At 37.7% G+C, this 18,196-nt stretch overlaps 1 protein-coding gene across 1 annotated transcript in view; it reads left to right on the plus strand.

Moving 5' to 3' along the window:
• Positions 1-18,196, plus strand: part of LOC107712121 (double C2-like domain-containing protein beta) — a 236,772-nt gene that overhangs the window by 116,911 nt on the left and 101,665 nt on the right. Inside the window, exon 4 of the mRNA XM_016517264.1 lies at positions 14,940-15,125. Within this exon, the coding sequence (XP_016372750.1) occupies positions 14,940-15,125 (186 nt within the window). The remainder of the gene's footprint in view (positions 1-14,939; positions 15,126-18,196) is intronic.

Consider the following 18,196-nt stretch of genomic DNA (forward strand, 5'->3'; position numbering starts at 1 on the left):
GCCAGCTATTCAGTGTGTTGTGATTGGCCGAATACCTCAAGGGTGTGACAGAAATGTTACGCCCCTTGCCATATTGTGATGCCGTGTCCCGGCCGGAGCGACGAGACAAAAACATTAAAACCCATTATAAACGAGGCATTTGTTGCATCCAGTGGGGACATAATTACGGATTATAATGACTTATACTGTCTTTTTACGCGTTGACATAAAACCATGTCTACATTTGTGATCGGAGAAGTGACAAACAACAAAGCACTACTCTACACTGCTCAAAACTCGCGTTTGAATCATCAGTGGCAAATCCTTTAAATGAAAACGTACTTACAGTCAGTCTGTGAGTCAGAACGGCATTGTAGTCTACTCTCCCAGGATCAGGAAACAGTCCTCCATTTGTGAAGCGCTCCTGGCCGAAATTGCAGAAAGCACATCCTGTATGTATCCTTTATTTTATAAAAGCACAACGTTTTGTTGATATTGTGAGTGCACACAAATAAAAGTAGACCCTTTACAGTTCCGAGTGATGTATTACTCTTACCTTTATGAGCAAAAATTACAGCATATTTTAAGTTGTTTCCAATGCAAGTGATCATTGGTGCCTCCGTGTCCTGTAAAGCTTTAGCTCTCCGCACAAACGATTAGATACACGTCTAATAGTGCACAGATATATAGGTTAAACATTTAAACATTTGTTTACAACACAACTAACATTGTGATACGCTTGAACTGTTTTATATCTATAGATTTTATTTTAGGCAAGTCGTGATGATTTGAGAAGGCTAAATTGATCAAACTTAGGCTATGATCAACTCACTGTCTGCCACTGGCCTCTTGGTCATTACTTTGAAAAACAAAAACTTACATTTAATGAACAAAAAAATGCTCCAAACGTTTTTCTAAGTTAACTTAATAAAAAAAAAAAAACGAAACGAAATATAATCACTTTGACGTTACATACAAAACTAAAAAATAAAGTAAATTTGAATTATTGGTGGTATACACCCCCAAATTGAGAGGATTCCCAGAGTGGCAAGCTTGTTGACACAGGGTCACTTCAAAATATAGAACTTTTTGGTACTTTTTTTATTAGTGTAGCATTGTTTCTTCAGAACTTTCAGTATGTTTTAGGGCAATATATGGTGTGTCCAGAGGAAAGCTTTGACATATCTCAAAATGATTGTGTCACATTATGTGATTGTATTTTAGATATGTGAAGTGCAATTTTTCATTTTCTGACATTTATAATAACAAAGACTGATAAGTCATACAACAAACACCTTAAAAAATCCAAAAGCAATATCTGTTTTATAAGCTATGGGATTTTTATATAATCATATAAATCATTGGCATTTTTCACATCTTCGCCTTTAGAAAACTCAGGAACAATAGCTTTTATGTCATTTTAAAGGAATGCTTTAAAACTTCCATGTAAAACGATTTCTTTCCACTTCAGAATACAGCAGAAGAGTGATTTTATTGCTGTTAATTTATGGATATAGGGTGAAAAAATAAAGTAGAAATAGTAGAAATGTGGTGTGTGCTGATATTCTGAATAGAGATGCTCTCCATAGTCAGTCATATAAATGTAACCGTTTGTAAAAGGTGGACTTTAGTGTTTGTTATCATTTTCTTCTTCTACAATTATTCTTTTTCCTAAAGCAGTTTAGGCATCAGAGACAGTATGTAAATGTTAGAAAGTTTTACAATAGATGTTTTGGTCATTATCTCCACACATTTGCTTAGACTCATTTTCGCTCAGGGCGTTATTTCGTTGTTTTTAACTTTTTTCTCAATTATAATAAAGAGAAAATTTGTTTCATGGTGTTTTAAGAATAGTTAAAGGCATTGGCTGTTTAAAAACCATAATGATTCTGATGACTGCACTAAAGAGAGAGATTGTAATGTCATGAAGTGCAGTAACATTGACAGTATAATTTGAATAGCAATGTTAACTATGGCTGTTGCTGCCATCCTCCTCTGGCAGGCATATCTTTACATACTTGTTTATGTGAACAAGTTCACTGTGTAGAAAAAGAGCAGTTTGGACATTCTAACAAATATCCTCTCTCTCCAATGACCGAAAGTACATACTTGCTAAACAAAGCATTATCATCCTGCATGCCTCCCCTCAGAAAACTATTCAAATCTGCAACACTGTGCTGGCTAATATTTTTGCCTGCATCCAAATAAACAAACTCAATAAGGGCAAATTGGAATTTCATTTGCATTGCATCCATCTGGTATTCAGCATATATGTTTTTAAAGCATTCATAAGCTGAATAATGTAAATATGTATGAGTGTAGAGCTTGCAGATGAGCTGTAGTTTGAGGTGTTTTGGATGCTGCTATGCCTCCATTGAAATCTGTTCTTTGAAGATTTTTCTTTTAGCTGCAAGAGTGAATTTTTGGCAGTTATTTAATTAGTGGTGCTTGGGTTACTATTGCTACTGTTAGGTTGTGGAGAGATGTGTTATTACCTCTAGAAGTGGTCAGATCTATGATTTCTACCTACAAATTCCATGCATTTGCATTAAAGAAAAAACCACAGCCATATTTAGTGTTTAGAAAACCACAGATTTGGGGGTGGGCTTTTTTGACTTGAACCAATAAGCAAACCTTTTTTTAAGCCTGGAGTTGTTATTGTTGCACTGGAGACATGCTAATTCAACACCTCTACTCTGCAGACATTTCTAGGCTCTGTCAATAGATTGACTCTGCAGGGCCACAGGTGTAATTGACTTGATCAGCTTTACACATCTTCAGGTTCTCTTTAGAAACACTGGATTTTCCTGCATAATGAATGGACAATTTCTGTTAACAACATATCATGAACTGCTTTTCCGTAGGCTGCATTTTCAATACTACATATCTTTGACATAATCGCAGAGTTATTTAACCTTTTTTCCAGTTAATTCTTCATAATGTAAATAGAGATTCTCTTAAATGTATGACATTTAAAATATGAGATTCATTTATTTTATTCAAGATTTTTAATGTTCATTCAAAAAGCCTCTCTTATGGAATGACAAGACAAGAATACAAGCAATCAAAAAGCAATAAGCAATGCATTCTCATATAATCAATAATAATGTCAGTGATGTATGAAGCAGTACGTAAAAGTGGCCTTATGAGGATTGAGATTGTAGTATTGATTGCTCATATAAATGCAACTTAGGGGTCTGTAGCTTAGGTGGACTTCACGAGTGGCCTGTTCACATCAGGTCACTGAATTATTGGTCTGTTTGATAAATCCCTTTATTTAAATATTTGTGCAGGTCCCTGGTCAAAACATAAAAAATCGCAAGATTGCTAATGCTATTTTTTCATATCATCCAGTAGTATCTTATTTCTTTCAAATCTTGTATTAAGATACAACTCACTTTTTACAGCTCACTTAGTCTCAGTTTTAAGAACATGGTTTTTGTTTAACCAAATTGAGTAATGCAGGGTCTTTTCCTCAAAGAAGGTAGTTTACATACATTTAAATATGTGGCTATTTGTTTGATGAATTTTGTGATTGGTGGATTATATATTATCCAATATTTTCATTGGTTGTTTGCAAGTTTGAATGTTGTCCTTATTTGCATTTAAAGAACCTATGTACACCTGCAATCTTTTAGCCCTGACGAAGGCCTGTGTGCCGAAACGTGTTGGCAAAATAAAATTCCCTTTTTAATTACATTCTTTGTTTGCTCTGACCCCTTAACGTCACAAGTCGCTGGTATTGTATCAATATCATTTTTTTCCCCACGCACCTTGTTGATTGTGTGAAGTTGCACCAGAACAATCATATAAAATGAATTTCATTTTATACTACAGTGCTATTGAATGCTTGAATCTGATTGGCTGACGAACATTCTAAGATGTGCAATTATATTCAGGGAAACAACCAGCTAAAGTAGTTCCAGGGAAGTCTTGACCGTGTTACGTGCTTCACTTCGCCAAATTATTTCAGTTATTTTAAAAGTCATTACAGCCTAAAACATCAAAAAAAATAAAAAATAAAACACAATGACACTGACTAAGCTAATAAATGTAGTAAACAATAGGATAAAAACAACAAATTATTTCCATGTTTTTTTCTGCAAAATTGCGTTTTATTAGTACTGAAAGCACATACTCTCTTTATCCTGCTCTCTCTCCCACACTAATGCACATACATACAGGACTGTTATCAGTAAAACATTTTATCAGTAAAATAGCTGAGCAAATTAAAAGCTTCATGAAATTTCTCACTAGCGAGGTAATAACAACGTTGTTCTTGAAGCAGATAAACTTACAGTTTCACTATTAGTAGCTATTGCTGAACACTTGTTAGCCCTGACGAAGGCCTGTGTGCCGAAACGTGTTGGCAAAATAAAATTCCCTTTTTAATTACATTCTTTGTTTGCTCTGACCCCTTAACGTCACAAATGTCGCTGGTATTGTATCAATAATATATTTTTTTTTCCACGCACCTTGTTGATTGTGTGAAGTTGAACCAGAACAATCATACAACCCTTGTTTAGATAAATTAGCCAAAAATAAAAATTCTATTATTTATTTTATTAGTACTGAAAGCACATACTCTCTTTATCCTGCTCTCTCTCCCACACTAATGCACATACATACAGGACTGTTATCAGTAAAACATTTTATCAGTAAAATAGCTGAGCAAATTAAAAGCTTCATGAAATTTCTCACTAGCGAGGTAATAACAACGTTGTTCTTGAAGCAGATAAACTTACAGTTTCACTATTAGTAGCTATTGCTGAACACTTGAGAGACTCCGCTTTGTGTCGTGGCCGCATTATCACCTTGGGTGTGCATTATTTTCTAATTATTCAATGGTCCATCTTCAGTTATTCCTTACTTATTGAACATTTAGTGAAGGTGTATAGCAAAAATAAACTGTTTAATGGCTGTGTTAAATTTTGACAATATTAAACAGTTTAGAGAAATGTCTAATCAGTTCAGAAAAATCAGTTCTGCCTAGCAGATGTTCAGTTTCATTGAATTGTAATTTAGTAAATTCTACATCCTGTGGTAAATGAAAATTTTGTCGGGATTGAAATACTATGGAAGTCAATGGGGACCATCAACTGTTTGACAACCAGCGTTCTTCAAAATATCATCTTTTGTGTTCAACATAAGAAAGAAACTTATACAGGTTTGGAACAACATGAGGGTGAGTAAATAATAACAAAATGTTCATTTTGGGGTCAACTATTCCTTCAAGAGAGCCAGTTCTTTTCACCCAACATGAAAAAAATCAAAACCGTTTATTTATCAACATTCTTAGAAATAGCTTCTTTTGTGTTCTCCTGAAAACAAGGCAAGTAGGTTTGGGGGAAAAAAGAGGATGAGTAAAAGATGACAGAATTCTCATTTTTAGGTGAACTATCCCTTTAAATTCTGAGTTCTGCCCAACCCTGGTGGGTATGTCTCTGTTGCCTGTGGAGCTGCTGTGTTGTTAATGTTCTGGGCTCGGTCTTAATGCAAAACCTCTTAGTGAGGTCGGCCACTTCCTCCCTGTGTGCCGTTTCATCACTGCTTATCAGCCCTATTACTGTGCTTCTATCAGTCAATTTGATATGTGTTGCTGTACGGTTTAGGTTAAGTAACTACGGCCGAGAGCAGAAGCCCTCAAGAGCACCAGTGTTAATAGTCCACTTAGAGCAGGTTGTATTACCCATTTGGATCACTTGTAACGTAACGGTTAGGAATTCAAAGAACTGATTGCAGGCAGTGCCCATTAGGGGGAACAATTCATTTGGATGTGCAGCCCCTATCAGTAAGTCCTGACTAACAGTGTGTGAGCATCCTAAATAAACAGTCATCACTACTTGCGCACCTGTTTATACGGTGTGTGTACTGGACTGTGTCTGGGGAGTCCGAGATAACCTGGCTAATTTGAGTTTTTCTTAGCACTTTTTAATCTCAGTAGAGATTACAATGTGAATATCTCTCATCCTTTGTTATACTGAGTCTTGTTTGGGATCATTGCTTGTCTCGTAGGATCTGCATTCATCTATCAAGCTTCATTTGACATCTGTTCTCCTCCCTGCATCCAGTGCTTCAGGCTATTACAGTGTAAAACCCTAATGTGCCACATGCTGCAGTCATAAATATCTATTCACAGATATGGAGCCTGTTGCATTCTCATGTGCACAGAAAAGAGTTGTTTGCCACTGACAGTTGCAGGGATACGGAGGATCGTGGCTAATGGTTCATAATATAGGTGGATTGTTTTGCATATCTTATTCTTATTCTAACCTTGAACTGACTACTGTGTAGCTCTGTTCTTAATGTTGTAACATTCCAATTTAATAAATAGTTTATCCAAAAATGAAAATTTGATGAAAATTTACCCTCGGGCCATCCAAGATGCAGATGAGTTTGTGTTTTCATCAGAATAGATTTGAAGAAATTTAGCATTGCATCCCTTGCTCACTAATGGATCCTCTGCCGTGAATGGGAGCCATGAAAATGAGAGTTCATACAGCTAATAAAAACCTCACAATAATACAGTCCAGTCCATCAGTTTGCATCTTGTGAAGCAAAAAGCTGCGTGTTTATGAGAAACAAATTCATCGAGTTGCTTCCAGCTAAAATACGATTCCTTTGTCCATAATATGGCATTTTCCAGTGAAAATGTCGTCTCATCTGAATCAGGAGAGAAATATGCACAAATCAAGCACTGTCTAAAAGTCCAAAACAATTCAAACAATATGACTGTGGACTTTTTCACTAGAGGAAGCATTATGGACTCTGGACTGGTATTTTGGCCAGAAGCAACAGTTTAAAATGCTTTATACTACGGGGCCGTTGAATGCTTGAATCTGATTGGCTGACCAACGTTCTAAGTTGTGCAATTATTTTCAGGGAAACGCACGGCGAACGTAGTTCCAGGCAGCTCTTGACCGCATTACATGTAAATATCACTTCGCCATATGATCTCAGTTATTTCAAGGTCCTTACACAACGACACTTGAAAAAAAAAATATATAGTAAGCAATAGGATAAAAATTAGAGATTATTTCCATGTTTTGCCACAAAATTATGTTTTATGTATGTAAAGCACATACTCTATTTCTCCCGCTCTCTCTCCCTTGACGCACAAAGATAGTTTGCACACACGGATACATACGCACTTATGTTGTTAGCGCTATCAGTTTTATCAGTAAAATAGTTTAGCAACTTAAAAGCTAAATGACATTTCTCACAAGCGAGGTAACAACGGCGCTGTTCATGAAGAAAATGAACTTAAAGTTTCACTATTAGTAGAGGCACTGCTGCCGAACACTTTTGAGAGACACACAGACTCTCTCTCTCTCTAATAACTTGATTAAATAGTTGCATAAGTCTGCTATCAACGGCTCAGTCCTCCGTTACTAGATCTAAAATGACGTTTTGGAATTAGCAACGAGGCGTTGTATGAGATGCGGAAGAAACTAATCCTACCCACAATAGCGTTTTAAGTACAACAACCAGACAAATGCCTTGAAATATATCATTTGATCGATGTCTTGAGGTGTGGCAACCTTAGTACAAGCGGAATAATTGACGTAACAACGGCGCTGTTCATGAAGAAAATGAACTTAAAGTTTGACTATAGTATAGTATAGTAGAGACGTTGCTAAAATAATATTTTTGACTTCCACTCCGCTTCGCGTTGTGGCTGCATCACCACCTCGGGTGTGCATTATTTTTCTAATAATTCAACGGCCCGTCGTCAATTATTCCTTAATAATGGGTTTGCTTCTTATGAACACATACTGGATTACTTGTGGATTATTGTGATGTTTTTATCTCATTCTGACGGCACCCATTCACTGCAGAGGATCCATTGTTGAGCAAGTGATATAACGCTAAATTTCTCCAAATAAATTCCAATGAAGAAACAAACTCATCTATATTTGGCCTGAGGGTGAGAAAATTTTCAGCAAACCTTAATTTTGGTGTGAATATTCATTTATTTGTGCTTATTAAAGTCAAAAATATTATTTAATATTGCTTAAACATCCTTAAGTACAATAATTTTTAAGCATTAGATCTCACAATCATACAATTTCAGTAATATGTTTTGACTTGGTTCTGTTTAAACGCTTGTCTTTTATCATGGCAAGTTTAATTTTATCTTGTGCAACTGAGTTAAATTGGCTTCTCCACTGAAAGATTGTAGTACGAGTGTAATTTATCCTCTCAGCAGGTAAGGACTATTCAAAAGATTATGTTTTCCGTTAACTGCTCCTTTAAAGGGCATCTCCTAGACAGACTCCTGATGGCTGGTTTGTTAATTAAAAGCACATTTATGAATATATTTCAGATTCACAGCATGGCAGGGACCATTACAAATTTCTTCCACGCACCTTAAAATGTAGAAAACTATTTATTAATGTAACTGTATTTGAATCATGTATAATGCTTGATTAAAACTGTATTTTGACCTTTGCAGATGTTAATCACTTTAATAAATTTCATCAAGTAATCCTGTATCACAGTTTGTAAGCATTTTAATTTACATGAAATAATAATCTGTTAATCATTAGGTAATGCTGAAGTTCATTAGTAAACACTAACAAGTACATTATCTCATATTTCTACGTATGTGAATATATATATATATATCAACTAATGATCTGTTAAGCATTATAATGTTTGTTAATGATTTATTAATTAAAGTTATTAAAGTGTTATGTTTACCATTTGTAAATTGAATGTGCCTGGCTTCCGGTGTGATCCACTTCCAGCTAATTTTAACTGTACAAACAACTCGTTTTGATGTTTGAAATGGCAAACTGGTGTGTCTTACCATATTATTTTAATGTATAATCTTAATTATGAACACACTGGTATGTAGTGCAAACTGTTTTTTCTGTTTACTGTGCTTTTTTATTGTTCTCGTTATTTCCCTACAGCAGCTAATGAACTGGAAGTCTCACAGATATGTCAATTAGCACTGCATCATTTATAAATTGTATTTATTTTTTGTGTTTATTGTCTTAACGTTTCATCGGTTCATTCTGCTTTTTATTTAGCTTAGCTGCAGCGATAATGTTAGATGACTTTGTCCATATTACGCATTTCCTGGCATGTCTTAAGTTCTATGAGCGCGAGATCACTTCTCTTTCAGTGCGGAATAAGGTAGAAAATATACTTTATAGTTTCTGTACGGTAATAAATGATATGTCAATTAGCACTGCATCATTTATAAATTGTATTTATTTTTTGTGTTTATTGTCTTAACGTTTCATCAGTTCATTCTGTTATCGGATAAACCTCGCGCTCTTATTTCAAGGTTGTTGTTAATGCTGTGGTTATTTTAACAGTTTTCTTCGTACATTCGGTTGAACGACATTGTTAAAACACATTTATCATTCAATGGAACTGTGCGTATGCTTTAGACCAGGGGTTTTCAACCTTTTAGGACATGCGCCCCCCCCCATAGCTATTAAAGCAGCGAACCATTTTTCTTTTGCTCTTTTTGATTAACATTATTTACATAAGAAATGCACGGATCCGTTATACTGATGTACATTTGATATTTTCTTTACTGTTTACATTCACTTAAAACGACGCTGCTCAAAAAATGTGTCAGTGAGACGAACGGAGCGCGAGCGCAATCCTGTGAAAGTCACAGGCGGTAAATACTGGAGCGCGTGAAGGAGACATGCGAGGCACGAACACTGTTCAAGGTCTCCATTAATTCATGCTTGTAGTAATTTAATGTGGATATATTTTGAAAGCATTGAATCGCTATAGAAATCGCGATTCATTCGATTCTTAGCGTTTTAAATCGATTACTGTCCGAAATCGACGATTCAAAAGTTATATATATATATATATATATATATATACTTTATTTATTTATTTATTTATCCCATAAGTTGAAATAACGGCATCAGTGCTGAGCTGTTCTCTTCTAAATTTAAAGGCAAGAATTTCCACTCATGAACTAACAAAATATATATCTCTCACCACCACTATGAGCTGCCAGGGTCTGGAAATTGATAATAATATTTAAAAAAGCAGTGTACATATTCTTTCCATCAGCCTATTATGGTTCTTTTGAGAAACAGCAAGAATAAAAGGGGATTTTACCTTACAGAAATGTCACTACCCATGAACTTTGTCTTGAATGGCCTTCCTGTTTCATATTTGGTCTGTATCTGTCTCCAAAGGTTCCCTCATCACACTGGAGCCTCATAGGAATGACATTTGATCTCGGCCAAGGGCCGGAGCAGCCAGTATCCACTAACCCATTTTATCCTCTGATTACAGCGGCCAGATTGGATTAAGAACCATGCCTTTAAAGAGCCATTGTGGACAGGCCAAGTTATGAATTGCACGTGGAGAGCCAGAAAGAGAATGAGAGAGCTAAAAATGTGAAATTAACTAGAAGTGCACTGCTGTTGTCCGCAGATTTTTGCATTACAGCAGCTCACGTCATATCGCATTTCAGATATTTTTGCATTTTTGAAGTGTGCATTCTTTGCTGAAAGGAAAGCTCAAACCTGACCAGGCTGGTCTGTTTCACTGGTTTAAAAGAGTGTTTCAGCACTTGTCAAGGTGGTTTACGTGACTAGGAGAGCATCTAAGACTGGCATAAACCAGATGAGACCAGCAAATCATTTAGACTGGTTTAAGCCCTTTTTTTCCCACCAGGGCTGAGACCTGTTTGTCACGTTAGAAATATATAAGCGGTGTCTCTGCTGTAGCGTCTGTGTTTGAATGATATTTTCTGGAATGTGCAAATCACTTTCTGTGGCAGTAGAAAATTCTGTCAGCATGAATGTGATTTGGAATTTATGACCACAGAAATGCATCGCATTTTACATCATTAAAGTCATTTAAACACAATTTTCTGGCTGACTTTATATCAGCGAATTTACATCATAAAATGCTTGTTCGATAGCACCCCATTCGGGTACATTGTTCAACAGGAAAATAACTAGGATTATAGAAGACTTGGCTTCTCGCCTACATTTACTGTGTACTATTTTTCTAGCCTTCACTATGTTCACAGCTATGTTTCTGTGCCAGACATTAGAATCAATAAATTAATAACCTGCACATTATCAGCATGACAAATGGTAGCAGCTGTGCTACTTTTCTTGTGAAGCACTCTTTGGAGGTAATCAAACTTTTTTTCTGCCTTTTTCTTTCTTTTTTTTCTTTTCTTTTTTTTAACTATGAGTCTTCCGGAAGCACAAAAGAAAGGATCTCCAGAAGGAATTACGGAAATAGACAGAAAATAATGAGATTCGCTCTCACTACATATTTTCCACTGAAGAATTACAACGAGCATGGGGCGACTCCTTAATTATAAGAGTAAATGAATTGCCAGGTTTTGTCTCCTAATGATACCATGTGGGAAATGGCAAACATTCGTATCTAAATTATGATCAACCATTTCAAATCATGATTAAATAACATCATGCTATATCCTACGTATATCACTCGCCATCATTCATTATTTTCCTCATTCCTCTTCCCTTGTTAAAAGTGACACCGTCAGGTGAGAGCGCTGCATTGTCATCTTGTCTAGGTCCCTTAAGAGAGAGCATCAAGATTACTCACAGTTTTCACAATAAATCTTTGCAATTGTGAGAATGGCTTTTGCCTGTAATTTATCATAGCTGTAAAGCAGAGGACAGGTTGAATAGCCCCCTGCTAGTTTTCATAAAGCAACAGAGCGCTGATGCAATTTTCCCAGTAAATGTCTCTACCTTCGTTATTTGTCATGACACAGAAATCAGTTTATGAGAAGTTCATGTAGATAAGTGTTATGAATACAGTGACCCTGAAGACTGTTTTGCCACTCTTAAAAATGCCTGAAAGCCAGCATATTAGAAAACCAAATCAAGCCAATTAGCAACAAGTTGCTAAATGTTAACTCTTTAGCCTGTTATGCTTGAAAAGTGAAATTCTCTCATTTACTCATCCTCATTCCAAAGCTGTGCGACTTGCTTTCCTCTGTGGAACACAAAAGAATTTAATATATATATATATATACTTTTTTTTGTAATACATTGAAAGTAGGGCTGCACGATAAATCGCATGCAATATTTAATGCGCATCTTGTCAGAAAGCCGGTTCTGTAATCAGCGGTAAATCTCCATCACGTGCGTGCTTTCACATTGAGCAGCATTAACTACACAAAGTCGTTGTTCAGTGACGAGGTGCGCAAAAAATCGCGCGAATATGAACGTGGTTTTGCGCAGCTCGTCAGTGAACAACGGCTCTGTGTAGTTAATGCTGCTCAATGTGAAAGCACGCACGTGATGGAGATTTACCGCTGATTACAGAACCGGCTTTGAGTGGCCATGCAAGAAGGACACTGGAGACCAATGAAGGAGCTTCAGGGGCTGAGATTGGAGAGACTGTGGATATGAAAACTGTCATCTGGGTGCTTCAGCGGTCACAGCTTTATGGAAGAGTGACAGGGAGAAGCCACCGTTGAAAATGTCATATGACATCTCGGCCGTAGTTTGCCAGAAGGCATGAGGAAGACTCTGAAGCCAGATGGAAGAAGAGCCTCTGGCCTGATGGGACCAAAATTGAGCTTTTGGCCATCAAACGAAATGCCATGTTTGGTGTTCGCCAATCGCTGTGCATCATCAGAAACGCAGCATCCCGACCATGAAGCGCGGTGATGAAGTTCTGCGGTAGATCCTGGAAGGATTGTGGGGTGTAGCGGATGAAATCAATGCAGCGAAACACGGGAGGAAAACCTGATGCACTCTGAGACACCTGTGACCCAGGAGATGATTTATTTTCTGGGACGGCGACCCAAGCACGAAGCCAAAGCTGCACAAGAAGTGCTTCTAAACAATGTTGAAGTCCAGGAGTGGCCAAGCCGAGATCTCAATCCAATTGAGAACTTATGGGTGGACTCGGATCAGATCAGATCTCCATGAAACCAGACTGAGCTTAAGCAGTTTGTCAAAGAGCAGTGGGGGAAGCATTGCAGTGGCTGACAGAGACCCATCCAGACAGACTTGAGGCTTGTGAAATTCTTCAAAAGATGCATCAACTAAGTAGAGTTGTGCGCAGTTCAGAACTGAATTGAGAATTGCTTTTCAATTCCAAATCAGTTACTGAATTTGAACTGAGGTATGAAATGGGATGCAGATTGCAATTCAAATGTGAAAGGAAGTAGAATTTACATTCATTTAAAAGAAATATGACTATTTTGAACTAAATGCAACAGTCAGGTTCCAAAAGTAAAATTTGATTTTCTCCTTAGCAAAAATTATTTTTTTAAAGACGGACCTGTTGTGAGCTCCGAGGTTGTTTATCGATGATATTTTCTGAAGCCATCTGTTAACATTTTTAAAGTAGTCCTGTTTAACAGCAGACAACATCTGTGATGAAAAACTGCATTACCCATGATGCTGTGCAGAAAATTTGTGCCAAAAGAGCTTGCTGTGAAAGTTCTCTCCCATATCAAGTTGGTCTTCATCCGCTCTCAAAATACTTAAATATTTGTATGTGTGTATATATATATATATATATATGCTTATTATACAATAAACGTAATGTATTTTTTTCTACAGATATAATCAACTTTAAATCCATAGTTTTATATTTCAACATTGTTTTTAATAGGGCTGCACGATAAATCGCATGCGATATTTAACGCGCATCTTGTCAGAAAGCCGGTTCAGTAATCAGCGGTAAATCTCCATCATGTGCGTGCTTTCACATTGAGCAGCATTAACTACACAGAGCCGTTGTTCACTGACGAGGTGCGCAAAAAATCGCGCGAATATGAACGTGGTTTTGCGCAGCTCGTCAGTAAACAACGGCTCTGTGTAGTTAATGCTGCTCAATGTGAAAGCACGCACATGATGGAGATTTACCGCTGATTACTGAACCGGCTTTACTGATAAGATGCGCGTTAAATATCGCATGCGATTTATCGTGCAGCCCTAATTGAAAGTCATTCCTATTTCATGTTCTGTAGAAGAAAGAAATTCATAAAGGTTTAGAACGACATGAGGTGGAGTAAATAATATCAGAATTTTAATTTTGGGTGAACTATCCTTTTAATATTAATACATGCACATATGCATTACACTATCTGTAAATCACGAATACTGAATTAAAATGCATTACAAATAATGAATTTCTTCTTATCTACCTTTTGCTTTTACCCCATTGTACTATTTGAATTGCTGGATGGATGTATAACCTGGCACGTGTGACTTTAGGCATTTAGCACCTGTTGCTGGTAATTGTGCTGGAGTTTAGCACATGCCGCACTCGTCTGCGACGGCAGTTCAGTCAGAAGCTAGACTGAAGGGAGAGGAGGAACACAGAGATAACCCAGCCGCTCTCTCTCTAACAGATGGACTAATAGCATAATTAAGTAGCCGCGCGCCCGGTTCCTGTTTACCATCATGTTGCTAAGCAATGACATCAGCCAATCCCTCCGTATAATCCTGCCCCCTCCCTCTCTCTCTATCTCTCCCACATGCATTCATCCCGGTAACAGTCTTAGCGTGCTGTAGTGGTCTGAGCGCAGCTCACAGGCAGACGGCATGACCACAGTGTGCTGTAGCAGCCCAAAGCCTCTCATGTAGCCCACCGCTGCGATCGCAAACTCACACACACATGCACTTACACACCAAGACACGCTCAGTTGCTCTTCAGGGACACTAAGAGATTACCAGATCAAAGAAGATTTGACTTTTGAATTTTTTTTGTATTTTTTTTTTATTTGATTTTCTTTTTCTTCTTTTTTTTTTTTGTACTGTTACCACCCGCCCTTTGCCGGGTTCAGGGGTGGTGGCACATCCTCAAAAGGGCTGCATGAATGACACAACGCAAAGGCGAGAAGACGACCATCAGCATCCAGGAGCACATGGCCATTGATGTATGTCCAGGTCCCATTCAGCCCATCAAGCAGATATCTGACTATTTCCCCCGTTACCCACGGGGTCTCCCCCCCACAGCTCCCCCGGCCCTCAGCCGCGCCGGCTCCCTGCGGAGCACCTCTACCAGCCAGAAGTCGGAGGGCCCGGCCGCGGACCCCAATCGGGATGAGGACGACCTGGACCAAGCCTTCGGTGCCACCGCACTCGTGGCCAGCAAGAAAGAGGAAGAGCCAGACGTGGAAGGCTACGATTCGGACGACTCCAGTGAGTAGTTGTTTCTGACTCTTTGTCTTTGTGCCACTCTAGAACTGACAACTGTTGCCGCAGATTCCTCTGCCTGTTTGTTTTCACTCAACTGTATGAATGGAGCTCCATGGAATGGCAGCTCTGATTGAATTTTTGGAAATGGCTTGAATGGTTTATTTAGCATGTGATTATTTGGGTTCAGACAGACAACGTATTGAAGGGGCACGTGGGTTATGTCAAGCCTTTCCCTATACTGTGCTTTTTTGTGTTTGTTCCATCGATCGACACATCTTTAAAGTGATTCTTGTGGGCATCAGGTGCGAGTCATCTGTTCCTGTTGTATATCTATATCTGTAGAGCTCTTGTCTGTCCCAGATGTAAATCCTATTATGGACCTCTGCCTGCCTCTCCGTTTGGAGTCCGGTTTTCAATCATGGCAGCCTGTAGACTAGATTAGATAGAGCCCTGCGGTCTCATGTGGTTATTTTATCATTATCGTGCTCTGTCTTAGATGGGGTTAATCCATACAGTGCCGAGCTGGACGTGTGTGTCTGAGCATGTGTGCTGGTGGAAAAACAAGTGGCTATAACGATGCAACGATGGGGTCTGGATCTAATCCCGGATGGCTCTGGCATAGCACGCAATGATCTGTTACTGACAGATGTTAAACTTTGACCTTCATGCAAGACCAAGAGTGAGCTGCACAGTGCAAATCATTTTCTAAATCAATATTTTGTTGCTTCAGGGAAATATCTAAACATCCTTGAAATTAGATTGAATTACCTGAGAAGCAAAAACAGTCAGTTTTAGTTTCAATGCACCCTCTGTAAGTTTTATTTAAAAGGAACACCAAAATAAAAATTCAACCTCATGTCGTTCCAAACCTGTATGACTTACTTTCTTATGTGGAACACAAAAGAAGCTATTTTGATGTGAAAGTCAATGGGGTACAAAACAACACTGATCCCCATTGACTTCCATTGTATGTACCCAAAAACACTGAGACATTTCTCAAAATATCTTCTCTCATGTTCCACAGAAAAAAATAGTTACACAGATTGAAAACTACATGAGGGTGAACCCTTTAAGCAAGACATATTAGGATTGATGGATAATGACAACAAGCAATCTGTAGCACGTTAACTGCCCAAAGATTATCTGAAGTGCATCTTTGTCCTAGTGTAATTGCACGCTTTGCTGTCGACTGCAGTAATCAATATCAATCGCTCATACGCAACAGTCTGTCACAGGTTGACGAAATGTGCCGGCCAATATAACCAGTCCTTCACCTTTCATGAGGCAGTGTAATTCATGTAGATATGCTGTATCTGCGAGTGTGATCATAAAAGCAGAGGATCGTGGGACTGCGGTCTGGTGCGCCTGTGTTTTATGATGATAGATTAGCATGGACCTATTGTGCTGTGATTCATCGGTGTGTCGCTCTAAATCATAACCCTCTTCCTGTTCTCTCGATCTCGCCTGTTGTCTGAATCACAATGCACATATTAGTTGCACAACAGAGAGACAAATTAAATCCTAACCTGACATGTTTGTTATGTGACTCATGAAATACAAATAAGCCAATTATACTAATTTGCCAGAGCATTTAATGGTTCGAACGTCTCACGGGGAGTTTAGCAGAGTAAGTTAGAGGAAGAAAATCGTCTCTGAGGGAACAAACTTGAGGCTTTGCTAATGCAACAGATGGATTACAAGGAACTTCCACAAACATTTGGCAATGGCGTCTCTTCGGCTCTGCCGACAAACCTTTATGAGTTGAGTACTACAGGACAGATTGCAAACAGAGCAGTCTTCTGTTTCAGAGCTTATTTAAGAGCCGGATCCAAACAAAATTGGACTTGAATTTTAGCTGAGCACTTTTGTCAGTTGCAAACATACAACTGGTTGCTTCATCAGTACATAGTATCCAAGCTGGGAAGAATTTAAAATAAAATTATGAATTCCCATTCGGCTTTGAAACCCCTTACTAAATACCTCCTGTTTGTCACTCATGCTGAAAGCCTCACTGACCTCTCGACTTGAATTAACTACGGCTCTGCCAGCCTTTATGAGTTGAGTACTACAGGACAGATTGCAAACAGAGCAGTCTTCTGTTTCAGAGCTTATTTAAGAGCCGGATCCAAACAAAATTGGACTTGAATTTTAGCTGAGCACTTTTGTCAGTTGCAAACAAACAACTGGTTGCTTCATCAGTACATAGTATCCAAGCTGGGAAGAATTTAAAATAAAATTATGAATTCCCATTCGGCTTTGAAACCCCTTACTAAATACCTCCTGTTTGTCACTCATGCTGAAAGCCTCACTGACCTCTCGACTTGAATTAACTAAACACAGATGCTTTGGGAAAAACAAGCCACTTTGACTGATGCAATCCACAAAATACCAATGAGTAACCTGTGAGTAGGGCTGAACGATTTTGGAAAATAATCTAATTGCGATTTTTTTTAACCAATATTGCGATTGCGATTTAATATGCAATTATTTTTTTAAGCTCTTTATGTTCTGTATTATTCAACAAAGACAAGCTATAAATCATTGTATAGTATGACCAACACACTATTAGACAGATTGAACATAAATGTTCTTTTCTGTAGGCAAGGCCTATATGTTACAATGAAATTAGGTGATGCATGAATTGATATGAATTACATTTTTATTCAACAACTACTATCACAGTAGTATATTGACTGATTTGTTGAACTTCCAACCTTGTAAGCATGTAATAATTATGACAACATAAAGCACTGACAAATAAGCCTGGTGTAAACATTAATATGAAAGTCAGTAACAAATCACACAACCTAAAGTAGATTGCAGAAATATAAAAACAAATCTGTTGCTTTACCACACTAGGTAATTCAAAGTCACTGTAATAAACTTATGACATAATAAATATGTGGATTGCACTAAACACTGTCTGTTAACTTTAGACCAGTTGTTCTCAAACTTTTTTGGTCGCGCCCCCCTTTAAACCTATAAAAAAATCTTATCTTAAAAAATCTTATCTTATCTTCACCTGCATAACTTGAAACATTGAAAAATAGCATATAGAGAATAACTGTTATTAT

The sequence above is a fragment of the Sinocyclocheilus rhinocerous genome, unplaced genomic scaffold (assembly GCF_001515625.1).
Source record: "Sinocyclocheilus rhinocerous isolate Xijiao unplaced genomic scaffold, SAMN03320098_v1.1 scaffold1319, whole genome shotgun sequence".
Classification (NCBI taxonomy): Eukaryota; Metazoa; Chordata; class Actinopteri; order Cypriniformes; family Cyprinidae; genus Sinocyclocheilus; species Sinocyclocheilus rhinocerous.